The 16146-nt window shown below is 37.4% G+C and overlaps 1 protein-coding gene across 2 annotated transcripts; it reads left to right on the forward strand.

Annotated features, from left to right (window-relative positions):
- Positions 1–522: 522 nt before the first annotated feature.
- Positions 523–14937, forward strand: LOC139971592 (sodium-dependent multivitamin transporter-like). Of its 2 annotated transcripts, none has more exons than XM_071978212.1 (16): positions 523–665; positions 979–1128; positions 2362–2581; positions 3583–3700; positions 4576–4643; positions 6049–6203; positions 6801–6941; positions 7455–7540; positions 7980–8027; positions 8675–8757; positions 8878–8966; positions 10645–10787; positions 11768–11921; positions 13703–13796; positions 13981–14120; positions 14763–14937. In XM_071978212.1, exons 2-16 carry the CDS (start codon positions 1004–1006, stop codon positions 14899–14901), a joined length of 1803 nt encoding a protein of 600 aa, XP_071834313.1. In that variant the 5' UTR covers positions 523–665; positions 979–1003; the 3' UTR covers positions 14902–14937. The 2 variants fall into 2 exon arrangements, with proteins under 2 accessions (XP_071834313.1, XP_071834314.1); XM_071978213.1 differs by having other exon boundaries at positions 589–716.
- The last annotated feature ends 1209 nt before the right edge of the window (positions 14938–16146 follow it).

Consider the following 16146-nt stretch of genomic DNA (forward strand, 5'->3'; position numbering starts at 1 on the left):
AAAGAAGTATAACGGGACCAATCATAGCTCTGAGTTTGTACTTTATTGTTTCTGTCTGTATACATGAGCTGTTTTATATTGGAGCTATACCATTGGACAGCGGGCTCTGACGTTTGCAACCCCTGCTCAGGCTCTTCCTCGTGCCCATTATTTCTGTTTTCGCCACCGAATATCGCGTATTAGGAAGCTTAAGGTCAACAAAGCCTCAAAACAATGCATCTAATTAACAGCCTATAGTGCCATTTGGATATTTGGACCAGGTACATTGTAATGTAGTTGTCTGTGAGGACGGATGTATGAGAAGGGTAATATTTCATCAACATACATAACTTAAACATAACATGATATGCATATAGATGCAGGTATAAATCAACGAATGTTTATAGCTGAAATACAAACAACTGTCTCACACATGTATTCACCTTGTCACTTTCATTTGCCAATCACGAGTAGCCGTTATGCCGAACTGGTTACATCTGCCTGTCTACTGCTAGCCAGTTGACAATACTTGCCAAGCTTGTTTGATTTATCATGCATTAAGCAACACTGAACCTGGCAGTGTCATATGTATACGTATAGGTTTATATGCCAATCGCATGTTAACCAGGTTCAGGAGTGGTAGGGAATGGACGAAGTTCAATCGCTCGCTGCACAAAAGGAATAAGGTATAAACTATCGCAGTATTCTGTTACAATCCTCGGCACAGTAAAGTTAACGTAAGAATGGTTCGTTCGACTCAACGTAACTGATTTAGGCATAACATTACTTTTATTTTCGACCCTGAATAACAACGTATCGTACATCGCTACAGCATATAACAGTAACAGTTAACCGGATACACCTTAGGATTCCCTATATAGGTGGACGGACAGACAGACGGACGGACAGACAGATAAACCATAGATTACTGTGGGGGTGGGGTCAACCGAACACAAGGAGCATCGGTTTTATCGTTTGTAAGTCATTCTTCTTTTACAGCTTGACTGAACCTATCGGTGTTACCATGACAACAACAGAGAATCCACTAGGATGGGTGGATTTCATTGTTATGTCCGTCATGTTAGTTGCAGCAGCAGGAATGGGCATATACCACGGCGTTGCCCGAGGTGGCCAGAAAACGACTAAAAGGTAAGCATGTAAAATGCTATGCCTGCAAGTATGGGTATCTGTATATATATTGCCTTTTCTAGCATATTAGGCTAACCAATTACTGTAAACAGTCTATCGCTTTTCCGTTTTGGACATGATTTTACATAATTCATTTCGACCGTATATGTTAGGTTCCTTTCCCAGATCTAATTTCTAAATTTGTATACACTGACGTCCTTTTTTGTTACTAGTCATTGATTTCATGTGTTCTATCAGTAACTTGTCACAGAACAATTTCAGCAACATACATTATTTAGCTACAAGGATCAAAACTCTCAGTTCCGGTCCAGTTTAAATTTCAAGCATTTTACAAATAGGAGACATATATAGGAGTAAAATTAAAAAAGGAAAGATTAAGAAAGCGAGGTCATGGTTAGTGAATAGAATAAAAAATGTAGGAAAACATCAAATAAAACAAGGTTGAAGGTGGGAAAGATTACATCCAAGGCTTTACTATAAGCGTTAAGCAGTGACAAATGGTTACGAAAGAAAAGAATCTTCTACAGAGAATGACTTAGGCACAAACTCAGTTTTTACATATACTGGAGAACTTTAAAAAACATTACTTTGGTCCAGCTTGTATTTCTATACCACTGGTTTTTTTTTTTTTTGAGAAACGAACCTTTAAACATCCAAAGTTCATCGATGATTAAAGCGGCTGGACTGCTTAGTTTAGCACATAAACCAAGCCATGTTAGTTCCGTAGATGCAGCACACAACTCAATCGAGGAAAAATATCACTCTTTTATGGCCTCAAAATAACATTTTTGAATTTCAAATTTGTCAGGGACAAACGGTGTAATAAGTCACCAAAGGGTGTTATGTTGATCACATGAGATTAAAAGAACATTTTTTTGGTTAGAGTTACTAGAAGTTACAAAACAATGGATTAACATTGACATGTCGCCTTAAAGGAGCGTTTCGGCAAAGTTTTAGCATATTTTACAGTTGAATATCTTGAAACGAGAAAAACTATATAGAAACAAGGCCAGCACTCAAATCCTTATTTTTCTTTGAACTATGATTTGTCAAGACTCTTCCTAAAAGGCTGTCATAAGTCACCATTAAAGACAGACAGACAGACAGACAGACAGACAGACAGACAAACAAACAAACAAACAAAAATATAGGGTTATCTAAAGCAAGTTTAATTGTTATACAAAACAATGTGTGCGTTCATCAAAATCAGCTCATCATTTCTTTTTCCTGCAGATTTTTCCTGGCCGACCGTAATGTGTATGGACTAGCCATCGCAATGACGTTGTTAGCTTCGTTCATCTCTCCGGTTACGTTGTTAGGGATTCCTGCAGAAATCTACACGTATGGAGGGCAGTATTTAGCATTCACCCTCACACAATCTCTTCTCTTTCCTACCATTGCTTTGGTGTTTGTTCCTGTATTTCATGGTCTTGATATCACTACAGCTTACGAGGTAAATACAATATGCATGTGCAAAGTGATGAGGGAGACAGAGGCATGAGACATGAAATAAACTCTAAATCATTTGAAGCCTTTGTAAAGTGCTTTTGTAAAACTTGTGCACGGGATATACACTGTATAGGTTTACACTGAACACCTAACGACACTCTCCAAGCAAAAATTGTACTGGATAACGAGTTCTCTGGTATCGTCCAACTTCCACCATGACATAAAAATGTTTCACTGTTGTGATTTGAAACGTTTAAAAAATCATCGCTGCATAGGAATTGGATGCAATATTCACCCAGATGCTGAGAATATGTTACTCGCCGATCAAAAGTAAACCTTCACCATACGTTCAGCACGGTTGAGTAGAATGCTTTCATGAAAGGAATTTGAATAACTTTGAGTAAGACCGTTTTCGTTGAGGCTGTTTGGATCAAAATTGCGATCGAAATAGACAAAAAAATTGTTAGAATTTTCACTTCAAAAACGGCAACGTCGATCAGTGCAGCTGCGTTGGGTAAACCACTGGTGTACGAGAAGTTAGGGGATTCGTGAAGTTACCTTTACACCACCATGAGAGAGTACCCAAAAAAAGAAAAGGAAAAAAGACGAAGAATTTTACTACTTTTATCTAATACATTTTTGTTTGTATATGACCCTTTGAGGCCTTTATATGGCTGTGCTGTGGCCGAGTGGATAAAGGCGGTGGCATTTGAAGCAATGAGGCTTAGCAATCGGGAGGTTCGGGGTTCGATTCCCGGCCGGGTCATAGTAAGGTGGGTTTTTCATCCAAGAGCAATCTACGGTTTTCCCATCTGAAATGACTTTCTAAATTGAAAAGATTCCAAATTTGAGATAAAATGTTGAATTGGAAGCCACCCGACGTGTAAGTTGTAATCCATAAGCCCCTGCGGACTTCTCCCACATTTGTGGTCGCTTAAGCGTCGTAAAAATAACTGCTGATTATTATGAAATGCCATATGAATAATTTCCTAAATTTATCCACAGTACCTCCAGCTTCGATATGGTCTCCCCCTGAGGATTTTGGGAGCATGCTTATTCATACTCCAGACATGTTTCTACATGGCTATTGTTACTTATACTCCAGCTTTGGCAATCGAGGCTGGTAAGTCAAATTTGTACTTCGATCTCTTCTCTCCATTGTTACCCCCCCCCTCCCACCCCCCGCCAATCCCACCCACCCTCGCACCTCCTTAATCTCGCTTTCGACTGCAAAGTTTATTTAGATGTTCTTTGTCCAATTATCCAATGATCACTGAATAGAATTGGTTAGAAGATTTTAAACAATCAATAATAGCATTTTCCATGTTGTGTTAATTTGTTAGAAAGTTTTTTTTTTTCAAGTATTTTCAGATTGGTAGTCAACTTCTACCAATAGTGTCAAACCATATAAACAGCAGTTCATGAAACTAAGAAACCCTTTACTGCAGAATTTGCGTTTTCACACAGATGAATCCTAATAAACAGTTAAGATTAATTTTCTTTCTTTCTGTAAATGTTGTTGTACGGATAACATTCATGTTTTGGATAATATCATGTGTAGCATTATGTTCCCCTTGTAGGGGAACCGTGATACACACCTGACGATGATCACACAGTCACAATCTCCATGCAAGGGGATTGGGGTTGAGAGTCGGTTCGTTGTTTGGGTTTTACGTGCCCATTCTCTCCTAGGTGACTTTCCTTAAAAGGTATTATTCAGCACTCGAAATACAAATTCAGAAAATGTTCCACGTTATTGTTGTTTATAATTTGAATCGTAACTTGGCAACTGGCGCTTATGATCAAATTGGATAATTATGTAAAATTTTGGGATTACAATTTAACCGAACATCAATGTCAAAGATGGGTTCATAATGTGAGACAAAGAAAACAACAAATTTGATTGAAATGGTGTATAGCTAGTAATATTAAATCTGCTAAATATTTCTGTAACCGTCTTATAAAGCTGTTTTCCCGCCTTTCTTTCTGTCTCCACAGTAACGGCATTTGACTTGTGGAAAACTATTCTAATAACTGGCGTTGTTTGTACATTTTATACAACTCTGGTAAGTAAACTGCAAGTGAGTGAGTGATACCATCATATCGTGGTTTTGGTATGACAAGAACAAACATCGTACACTATGCAAGAAGTAGTTTTGCAAACATCTTGATATATGAGGCAATTGTGCTGACTGCAATATCTTTGGACGTGGATTAAGTGTTTTATTTACGACTTGGGATAGTTTCTTATCGATAGAAAGGTCAAGTGACACCAACTCAAAATAAAATAAAACTGTTAGCAAACTGCTTATCCACTAGAGAGCCTGTGTTAAGAGAATGTGTAAAAGTAAGTTGGCCTGACGTTTCGTTCCGAACAGGATCTTCTTCAGAGGTTAAATGACAAGTAACAGTAACAGAAGGGACAAAAACACGCACAGAATATAAACAGGTTAATGAGCATGGTGAACACAAAGAGATAGATGTAAGGGGATTAGAAGACAAGGGATGGAGAGAAGAAAGAAAGAAACCAGCAGGGGAAGAGGAGAGGTAGGGGATAAACAGTGGAAGGACAAAGAGAGGATTAAGGGAAGGGGGTAGGGAATAAACTGGAGAAGGACAAAGACAGACAGGTGTGGAGAAGAAAAGGGGTGGAAGAGAGCTATGAGAAGAGGAGTGATAGGGGGCGGGGAAGGGGGAACATATATACATATTAAATAACTGTTTTAGTTGTAAAAGTATAAAAAGATTGTAAATCTATACGAGGAATGACCCTGCTGGATTTTTTACACTGATATAAATATGAGTTTGCGTTACTTGATTTCCATGGAGAATTGATATCCTGCTTCAGGGAAGTATCCTGCTCTTATACATCAACTATTAAATTAATATCCTGGAGGCTGGAAATATGACTCTTAAATTAACTGATGAAAAACATCTCACAGCTATTTGAAAACCTTATCTCCATAGCTGGTTCCTATAACTCGGATTTTGACTGTTTGAATATAAGTTGAGTATTGCTAGACTATTGAAAAGGGAAGATGATGTAAGAACTAACAAGGAAATCCTTCACTCACGATCAGAAATTGCTTAAAGTGAAAGGGAATATGAATATAAACACTTTTCTATAAATTTTTAAATGATACTTTAATTTCCTCCCATGAACCTGTACATTTCGGGTTTAGATGGAATAACCATTCATTCGTTAACATTTAAAACATCGATAATTGCTAATGACATGTGTTGTTTTCTTGCTAAGCTGTTCGCTTTGCCTCAGATGAAGTAACTAATTTTTAAGGTAGTAGTAGAAGGAGCTGCTGGTTGTCATGGTAACTGATTTTACTTCATTTGGTTCGTAAAGTTTGATGAAAAGACAACCCGTTATGACTAACAAGTGCAGAAAGCTGTTTTCAATGTTGAATTTTAGGATCACTTGTTTTTTTAAATTCCATGTTGATTTTTTTTTGTCCTCAGGGAGGTATGAAGGCTGTGATCTGGACAGATGTGATGATGTTTTTTGTTATATTCATCACCTGTATCCTGGTCATCGTCATGGGAACGGCGGAAGCCGGTGGTGTCAGCCACGTTTGGGAAACTAACAAGGAGGCAGGAAGGCTGAACTTATTTGAGTAAGATTTGTCGGAAAGATTTCTCTATTACACATATTAGTCAGTATAAACAAATAACGCCTATAGCTAACCCAACTCAAATGGTGAGATTAAAACATAACATTTCATCTTTTTTATTCCAACATTATGTGGCATCTTTAATGTCCATCTCTGTAAGTGTCTAGTGGATTCTTGAACCATATGTTGAGCAATAAACCATGCACTGACGTGTGCAGGGTTTCCAACGATTAGATGCAAATGGGATTCGGTGGTGGGAATGGGGGGGGGGGGGGGTCAATGGGGCAATATCCTAGATTCTCCGACTGATTTGGCAGGGCATGGACCTTTATGGAAATAATGTGTTAAATATGTTTTTGACTTAGATTGATGCTAAACGAGAAATGGTGTCTGGTTGACTAAGTTTTTTCTTAAATGGAATCATTATTTTTTTCTCACTTTTGAGAGTTCATTTGATTTCGATCATCTACAGAGAGGGTTTGATTAATGCAATGCAAATTAAACTTTGAGAAATCATATGTAGCTTTGGGTAAACGTGCTGGAAAAATAATTGAAGATCAAACACATAAAAGAAATGATTATGTCTGCTTCTCATTTCAGGTTTCCATTTGACCCCACCGTTAGAATGACCTTTCTTGGAGCCGTGTTTGGAACTTGGTTGAATTCTTTACCTCTCTGGGCTGTCGGCCAAACTGCCGTCCAGAGGTTCCTTGCTGCAAAGTCAGTGAGACATGCCAAATTGTAAGTGGTGGTTTTGAACGGGTTTGTCCTTATATTGTACTCACAAAATGTTGGTGATGGAATTAAGAGATACGTACACGAAATACAGCTATTTACAGCAAAGTTATATAGCTCGACGAAGTTTCAATACGTCACTGATATATACAAATATATATATATATATATATATATATATATATATATATATATATATATATATATATATATATAGACATATTCTTGTTCTGGTTTTTAAGGTACTGTCTGGATAAGGGACAAGAACGAGAATGTTTTGGTGGCAACATGATTTAAATATTGCATTGATCTAATGTAAAACTACTTACTATCAATTGAAGACAACGTATTGCAGGGTCGTGGATTGTGGGTTTAGACACAGCTATCAATGGGAAGGCTTCAAGAGAGGGTAAGAGGTTTCTTTTTCTTAGGAGAAAAACAAATGGAACCTTGGTTCTTTGGAACTTTAACAGTGTTCAATATAAATTTAACTCACTGAACATCATTATTGCTTTACAGGTCAGTATGGTTGAATCTTCCATTTTCTACTGCTCTGGTAGCCATTGCCTGTGTAGAGGGTCTGGTTCTGTATGCTTTCTATAATGGTAAGTCGTCCGGTAAACTAAACTGATAAGCCCTATTTAGAGATAAGAGCCACACATATATATATATACATATATATATATATATATATATATATATATATATATATATATATATATATATATATATATATATATATATATATATATATATATATATATATATATATATATATATATGTAATGTTTTGGACGTCAATGGCCGAATCAAGTCTCAATACTGTTGTCTATAGTTTCACTTTCATTTAGTCTACATATACAGGAACTCTTGTTATGGAAATCTGTTGAGTGAAATGTTAACATTATTTTGTAATCTACATAATGCATATTCAGGTCGGCAAAAGGTAATCATACAGTCGATGTGTAACACAAAACGGGCAATGTTGTTGAGCGTAAAGCCAAGTTGTTAACTTATAGTGTTTATTTCCTTTTCCATATGCAGAGCCATCTGAATTATTCCCAACTGAAGCAGTTTACTCTAGAGAGATAGGTATTGGTATATACAATCTTAGCATCTTGGTTCTTTATCAGTTAGACTTGACAGGTGTTATATTTGTCATTGTTTAATAAAGACATTTGTATTCAGTCACCGACTAATGACAATTGAACAAACCTTAACATTCTTACTAACAATACGAAACTGTACTTTATCGACTAAACACCCCCCCCCCCCATCCCCTCCCCAATAATTTTATCAAAATAATGAAGGAAGTGACTACTTAGTGATAAAAGTTTTAATAATGCAAGACGAACCGAAAAGTATATTGTTTTCTTTCTCCTTTTAGCATTTGGAAATGGAAAAGAGAATGTCCATTTTCAGGTTAAATTAAAAGGTATCATACAACTCTGTTAACAGAATATACATCACAAGCGTTATTACAAATATAAACCGTTGATATACGTCATCGCTACAGTTAATTACTACACATCTAGTGTAGTCAGTTACAAGAGGTATTACAAACATACCTTTTATGTAATGTATCACAACAGGTATTGTAACATTTCTAATGTAATCTACCATAACATTTATTAATGTATAATTCATCATATCAATATCTATGTTTCACTATAATATGATAATTTGTTCTGTGTTTTCTATGTTTTTCATGAATCACTGTATACTTTCTTTTTCTACAGGTACAGCTCCAAGCAATGTCACCTATCCAACAACACATGGAAATACACCACCGTCCCCTCCTGACCTCGACAAATCCGATCAGGTAACAACTACCTACATATGTCAAAGCCCATGTTTTAGTCTTTTGTTTTGTAGGGGTACAAAAATCGACTTTAACTCAGTCTCTTATTTTACAATGTACATATTTTGTTTCCCCCCACAGATTCTGATGTATTTTGTGAGTGAACAGTTTGGTCATATCCCAGGCTACCAGGGTCTTTTCATCTCTTGTTTATTTGCTGGAGCCCTCAGGTAACTTGCATTGTATTTTTGACTGCACAACTACATGTGACGTTGGTTCTAGCAAAATTGCTCTAATTCTTCCTATATATCTTTTATTTACTTCTTTTACGTTAACATGCTACACAATTCTATGTTTTACGTATTTTGACAAGAAAACAAACAAACAACAAACAAAAGCAATTTGCACAATTAAAAGTAAACTAGCTAATAATGGCGCCATTTTGGTATCTTTTTTTCGACGCATTATTGTTCTAAAGGGTGGAATGAATCTGAATTCACTAAGATGACCTCAAGCGAGCTACGAATAATAATCTTTGTTTTAATTCAATAAAGATGTACAGACGTAGGCTGTTTACAATTTGATTTGTAAAACATGCAAATATGTTATTAAATTTTGCGTTGCTGTACTCATCTGTGAAATGCATTGTGAGTAGTATGAGTACCACTATTGGGGAAAATGGCGGGTGATGACGTCATATGGTGACGTCATATGAGTGACGTAATATGGGTGGAGTCAATCATCCGCCAATGGTTTGCCATATAGTGGAACCGGGTGATTACGTCATATGTTAACGTCATATGGGCGACGTAATGTTTCTATTTAAATGGTTTGTTGGCATTTCTATCGTTAGTTATGTTGTGCCTACCCTTTCTAACGTACTTATTTTTTTGTGTAACAGTAAGAGGGCCTGACGTTTCGATCCTAGCAGTATCTTCTTCAGAAGCTGAATGACAAGTTACAGTAACAGAAGGGACAACTTAATACACACACAAAATACAGATAGGTTAATGAGCAGGGTGAACACAAAATAGTACTTATTTTGTATCGATACCTTTCTAACGTACTTATTTTGTACCTACACTTTCTAACGTACTTGTATTTACCTATCCTTTCTAACGTACATATTTTGTACATATACCTTTCGAACGTACTTATTTTGTATCTACCCTTTCTAACGTACCTATTTTTTTACCGACCCTTTAACTTAGAACAAATAAACATTTAAACAATCATCGACAGCGACGACAATATTAACGAATCAGACCCGGATAGTGCTGTTTCTCTGTTGTTGTTTTTGGGCGTGAAGAACAAGTTTTATATTATAAAAATCACGCTCTAATTAGAAAAACGGGAGGATTTGCTTCGAATTTTTATGTTTTACGTAATTTCGGCGAGAGCATTTCTCGATTGGAAGAATGATGAAGCCATGTTACTATAAAGGTGAGTGCTGCTAAAACAAGTACGAACCGATTCTGCGAAAAGTCAACTAAATTATCACACACAAACAGAGGGAAAATATAGACCCATTTCGTTTATAATTTGGAAGGAAATCTTACTTCGATAACATTCAAAAATTATTCTCGTCTTTCATAGACATCATTCAGTAGCATCACATATCAAATTAAACATGACCAATATCAACTCTTCTCACCCCCTGACAATAGTGGTACACTTACGCATATGACGTCACCCGCATGACGTCACCCACATTATGTCACCAACGTGACTTCACCCTACATTACGTCACTCACGTGACGTTAAAATATGACGTCATCACCTGCCATTCCCCCACCCCCTATAGTCGTACTCATGCTGCTATTGTGTTTTGATATTTTGCAAAACTTTCATGGTCACAAATGGTATGTTGGAGTCGAAAACATTAATGTCATTCGTTTTTCTCTACAGCACTGTGTCTTCTGGATTGAACGCCATCGTAGCTGTTATACTTGTTGACATTTACAAACCATTAAAGAAATTGATCGCAGAGAGGAGACACAAGCAGTTTGTGGAAAACGATGCGCACAACACCCTCATAGCTAAAGTTCTTAGTAAGGAATTCGAGTTCTTTTTTGTTTTGTTAGCAGTGTTGTAGTCAAGGGCGTAGGAACCGGGGGGCTGGGGGCGCCAGCCCCCCAGTGAAAAATATGGGGGGCGGAAGTATCATTCCGCCCCAGCTATGCAAGTCAGAAAACCCCTTTTTCATTTCCAAATGAGAAAAAAATCTCATTTTGGAGCACCAAATTGCATTTAAGGCCAGGTGAAAATGCAAAATTATTTACAAAATGGAGTGGGTGTTGAAGTGTGCTATACTGCACCAAATTGCATCTGAGGCCACCTGGAAATGCAAAAAAAAATCCAAAGGGGATGAGGTACCCCTCACCTTAGACCCCTCCCCCAGGCCGGCCATCATTCTCCAGCCCCCCCCCCCACTCAAAAGTACCTTCCTACGCCACTGGTTGTAGTCAAGTACTTCTATCCAAATACGAGTCCTTGAGGTACCGAATACTAAGCACCAGTGTCTGAGTACTGCTTTGACATAATCTGTTTTTCCGAGGACCACTGTCCGAATAGAGCATTTAAGAATCAGATTTCCTTTCGAGTACGTTTGATTGATTAATTATACAAGAACCCTGAATGCTAATATCTGCTCCTTGTTTATAGGACAGTGGAATGTAACGATATTGCTCGGTTATTGTTTTAGTGTTGGCAAATTGAGAATGGCTCAGTATTATCATAATTTCTGTTATTGGTCCGTAGTGAGCAAGTTTCTGACGTTTACACAGCAGGCCTAGAATGTTGTAATATTGCAATCATGTTACTAAAATTCAAGTGCCCAAATTAACTCTAGTGCAACCTAATATTCGTTAGCAACAATCGTCACTGATGCTTACTTCATCTATATACGTAGTAAAGCACTAGCCTACATGGTCTACTATAGGTGTTACATGTCAGAAGTCGTAAAGTACTCGTCTTGAGTACTACTGGAGTACCAAGTACAATGACTAAACGATATTTCTGTTCTTCACAGCGTTTGCATTCGGAGCTTTTACAATTGTATTGTCTTTCACCGCTAGCAAATTGGGGACTTTAATTACCATAGCTAATTCTATGTTTGGTGCCCTAGGAGGCCCTCTAGTCGCAACCTTCCTATTGGGAATGTTCTGGAAGAGAGCTAACACATGGTGAGTATATACTGTTGAGCTCAACTAGTTAAGCTATTCTTCTGGCAGTGCGTCAGTCTGTCTGTCTGTCCGTCCGTCAACGGCTGTTGAAAAGTAACTGCTCGTATATCCATTGCTGTTTGCTGTTTTTTGGGGCATAAAATTTGGTCATAATGATCAGTAGTTGATGGGTAACAAAAGTTGCATTTAATCTGCTGGTCAGAAGTTATTTACAGCCAAATGAGATCAAAAACATCGAATTCAGACTCAGGACTCAGAAGCCCCTTGTTTAATGTTTGACTTTGACCAAACTTGGACAAAGTGATCAACAGAGAATTTGGTCATTAAAGGTTGACCTAATATCTGGCCAACAGTCATTTTGGAAAGGAAGGAAAAAACAAATGAAAGCAAGCTTAATTCTTTTAGAAATTTGCTCAATGTTGATCTAAACCTGGTCACAGCGATCAGAAGATAACTAGTCAGTGGTAATGTGGGCGATCTTTAGGTCAATGATCATGTAGGGCTCCCTCGGTCAGCTAGATTATCAAACCCCAACCATTAACATAATTATCCATATCATCTTCGTACACTGATGTCTTCTCAGGCTCAAGTTTCTTCTATTAGTGTAGTGTGTTAGACATTACATTCATCTATACTTCTTGTTTTGTGCCTGTCAAATAGAACACATGGCCGTCGGGTGTACACATGGCCGCAGTACACATGTACACCGTGTATACACACCGTGTATACACACCGTGCATATACACCGTGCCCACACCGTGCTGACACCGTGTACACCGCGTACACACCGTGTACACAGTACACATGGCCACATGGTGGTATTGTCTTCGGAATGTGTTGGCAACTAAAGTTGCCACAAGCTACCAGGTTTCACCTTTCCTGACTTTTGTGGCAATCCCACATAAGTCTTATAGACATATAGGCTGCTTCAACTTTTCTATTTTACACATGTTATTGTAGTGTTCACATTTTATTGTAGTGTTGATTGAGCTTTTGCTCAGGCCAAAGAAGACCGTCAATGAAGTCCGTACCACAAATTAGTCTTATAGACATATAGGCTGCTTCAACTGAAATATTTGTATTTTACACATTTTATTGTAGTGTTCACATTTATTAAAAAGTCTTCGTTCTACTATTGACATGACAATTTTCTGTTGGCTGAAGTTGATTGCTGAATATTTCCTGAATCTTTCAGCCAGAAACCACATCCTCATAACATTTCTCAAAAATAATAATATATCTCCAAAATAAGAATTGTTCAAATTTGTTGATAGTTTGTAAATGCAATCTGGCAACAGCAGAATGGATGATGTCATCAGGGCACTTCAGCCGGAAATGTCTTTGTATTTTTTTATATAATTAGTCAATCATTTATCCACAGAGGAAAATAATATATCTACAAAAAGGATACATTTTCATGAAATTCAAAAGTACAGAGAGCTTTGACAGCTAAGCAAACATATTCCAGATGTATCAGGTTTCAAAGAAAACGCAATTAACCCCAAAAGTAAATCTAAGTGAACTGTAAACAACTTAGGGCGGGATAGATAGATTTACGGTGGGTCAGAAGATTTTTTTCAAGACGTTGAAAAGTCTTGTGACTCACCGAAAAGTTATATCCACTCATGTTAGGTCTCGCCCCATAATTTGCGAACCATCCCACTAAAAACCACTCACATTTTAACAAATGAAACGACGATCAAAAACTGAACATGATGAGTTGTGTTAATTTGTGACCTGTTTTTGTGATAATTAATATCATATTTTCTTCACTTCTATAGGGGAGTGCTGATAGCAACGTTAATCAGTTTTGCTCTTGGTGCTTGGATTAGTGCTGGATCATTTCTTAACAGAGAAGCGTTAATCCTTTATCAGGTGAAGAACACTTGGATTAATTCATGTTTAATGTTGAAGTACAACGGCATATTGTCTCTTTCAACACTGTATTTCTCTTATATATGTTTAAACCAAATCAACCTGAAACAAGTATTCGTCTTGTTGGATAACAGGAAATTAAGAATGTTCATTTCCCTATTTGTATTTACGTTCTGTTTATCAGATATCCTTTAACTGGTACGCGACACTGACTATCTCCACCACTGTGTTACTCGCGGTCCCACTCAGTGAGTTATTCAGATACCTAATACCAGCAGAGCAATCCAAGAAAGTGGACCCAAAGCTCTTGGCTACATTTATCAGGTATGATTCTAGTGGAGTGGATGTATGATTGTTGTATTTACATGGTTAGCAACAGTGTGAATGGCGATATCCTTTCAAACATTTGGCTTCGCGCTATATCAAACTTTGAAAAGGGTATTTTGTAACTTACCAATACAACCTCTGTAAAACCAACTTCTTTGATTATCATTGCTAGGGGTCACATGACACCATATCGGCCAATCAGAACCAAAAATGAAAACAGCGAATCGAACAGACCCCTCTACATGAGCCCCATTCAACGACCCCACATCCACATCCTTCATATATTCATTCTGGATCCGCCTTTATAGCTCGTTTATAAAGGTTTCACTTCCCTGCCTATCTCTTTCGGAGGGGGGGGGGGGGGTAAATTGCAAATTTACAAATTTCCAAATTTCCAAGACATGTAACTGTAGTGGGCGTGTGATTGGTCTTTGTAAACATCTGACAAAATCTAGCATTGTGATTGGTTGAAAGGTATAAATTTCTTTTCGTGATCTCATCCTCACCAGTGACATTAAACAAGATTACTTCTGGTGAATTATCTCTTCGAGTGAAATGCAACAGCTCCCTCTATTGAGTAATAGTAAACATGGTTTTTAATCTAACCAATTTGTTGGTCTTGATTTCCTTTTGTCTCAGGCCAAAGATGACCGACAACGAAGTCCGTACCTCAAATGTTTTTATCGACTCAAAGAAGAAGAAAAAGAGTCTGGAATCGACTGAACAGGAATTAGAAGAACATGAATTGAACAGTTGTGTTTCCAAAGAACACCAATGAGTGGCAACAATATAGCGTTATAGAATACTAATTGAGAATGGGTTAGAGTGGGGGGGGGTGTTGCGGGGGGGGGGGGCTAGGTTGAAGATTGACTGTATCCACTGTATTCCACGAGAGTTCAACCATTGATTCTTCCCCACCTCAAATCTCCTTTCTTTTAACGATTAATTGTCATAAAAAGGCGTACAATTTTGATGAAATCTTGGGAGGACTCATGTAGATTGAGTTGAGAAGTAAATTATAATATCATATTTTAGGAGGCGTGTGTGGATTAATCGTAGGACTGAAATTTAGGTTGGGATTGAGTTTGATTAAATAGAACATGTCTACAGTTAATCAATGCTAGCACTTCTTCAATTCAACTTATTTTTGGGTTTAAATATTCAGTTTAATATGAATAAAGTAAAAAGAAAACATCCCCAAAAAATACATAAAGATGTTGGCAAAAGAATGGGAAACATCGAGATATGTGACCCTAAAAAGTGGCTCACTCAAAACAGACCTCATCAATATACACACGCGAACAAGCGCAACCAACTCTTACCAAGCAGTTGCCATCCACGTTACTGTACCAGAAACATTCCATACAGTTAAGCGTTGCGCATTCGACGCATTTACTCCTCTGAAGTCGACTTTGATATTTGCGTCAAAGAACTGTCACAACACTTTCTCAACAGACAGTATTTCGGGGTTCTATTGAAAATACCACCAAAAAGGCAAAACAAATCCCGCACTGATACATTGACTTATAAAACTCGTCAAACCAGTTCCAAAAGGATACCACAGCTGGTTACCGAATTCCGTCAAATCAAATCAAATCAGTCAGAAGAATCAAAACAATTCCTTTCAAGTTACGACGGAATCTGATTAAAATAATCCGACACGGATTACAAATATTCCGAATATCCCAAACAAAACCCTTCAAACTACAACTTCAAGCAACTAACGTAGAAGTGTTTATATATATATATATATATATATATATATATTTTTTTTTTGGGGGGGGGGGGGTTAATTTAGTGATTTCTTTCGCCACCTATGCATCCCATCCCTGTTCCTCCTATCACACACACACACTCTGTGGAAGTACTTAAATCTAACGGTTCTAACACGTTAATTGCTATTTGGTTGCTAGTGATTTAGCAGAGGATTCAGGTAATTTCTTCCTCAATAAATGAAGATTATTCAAGTGTTTAACCTTTTGGGTAATCCGTATATTTTGACCTATCTTCTCCTTTCGACATT

The sequence above is a fragment of the Apostichopus japonicus genome, chromosome 8 (genome assembly GCF_037975245.1).
Source record: "Apostichopus japonicus isolate 1M-3 chromosome 8, ASM3797524v1, whole genome shotgun sequence".
Lineage (NCBI taxonomy): Eukaryota > Metazoa > Echinodermata > Holothuroidea > Aspidochirotida > Stichopodidae > Apostichopus > Apostichopus japonicus.

What these genes read in the sequence shown, in the direction of transcription:
- LOC139971592 (XM_071978212.1), top strand. Translation starts at nt 1,004, where the DNA reads ATGACAACAACAGAGAATCCACTAGGATGGGTGGATTTCATTGTTATG. An exon ending in TCTGTATGCTTTCTATAATG is followed by an intron (nt 7,541 to 7,979) that starts GTAAGTCGTCCG and finishes TTCCATATGCAG; the next exon opens with AGCCATCTGAATTATTCCCA. An exon ending in AGTTTACTCTAGAGAGATAG is followed by an intron (nt 8,028 to 8,674) that starts GTATTGGTATAT and finishes CTTTTTCTACAG; the next exon opens with GTACAGCTCCAAGCAATGTC.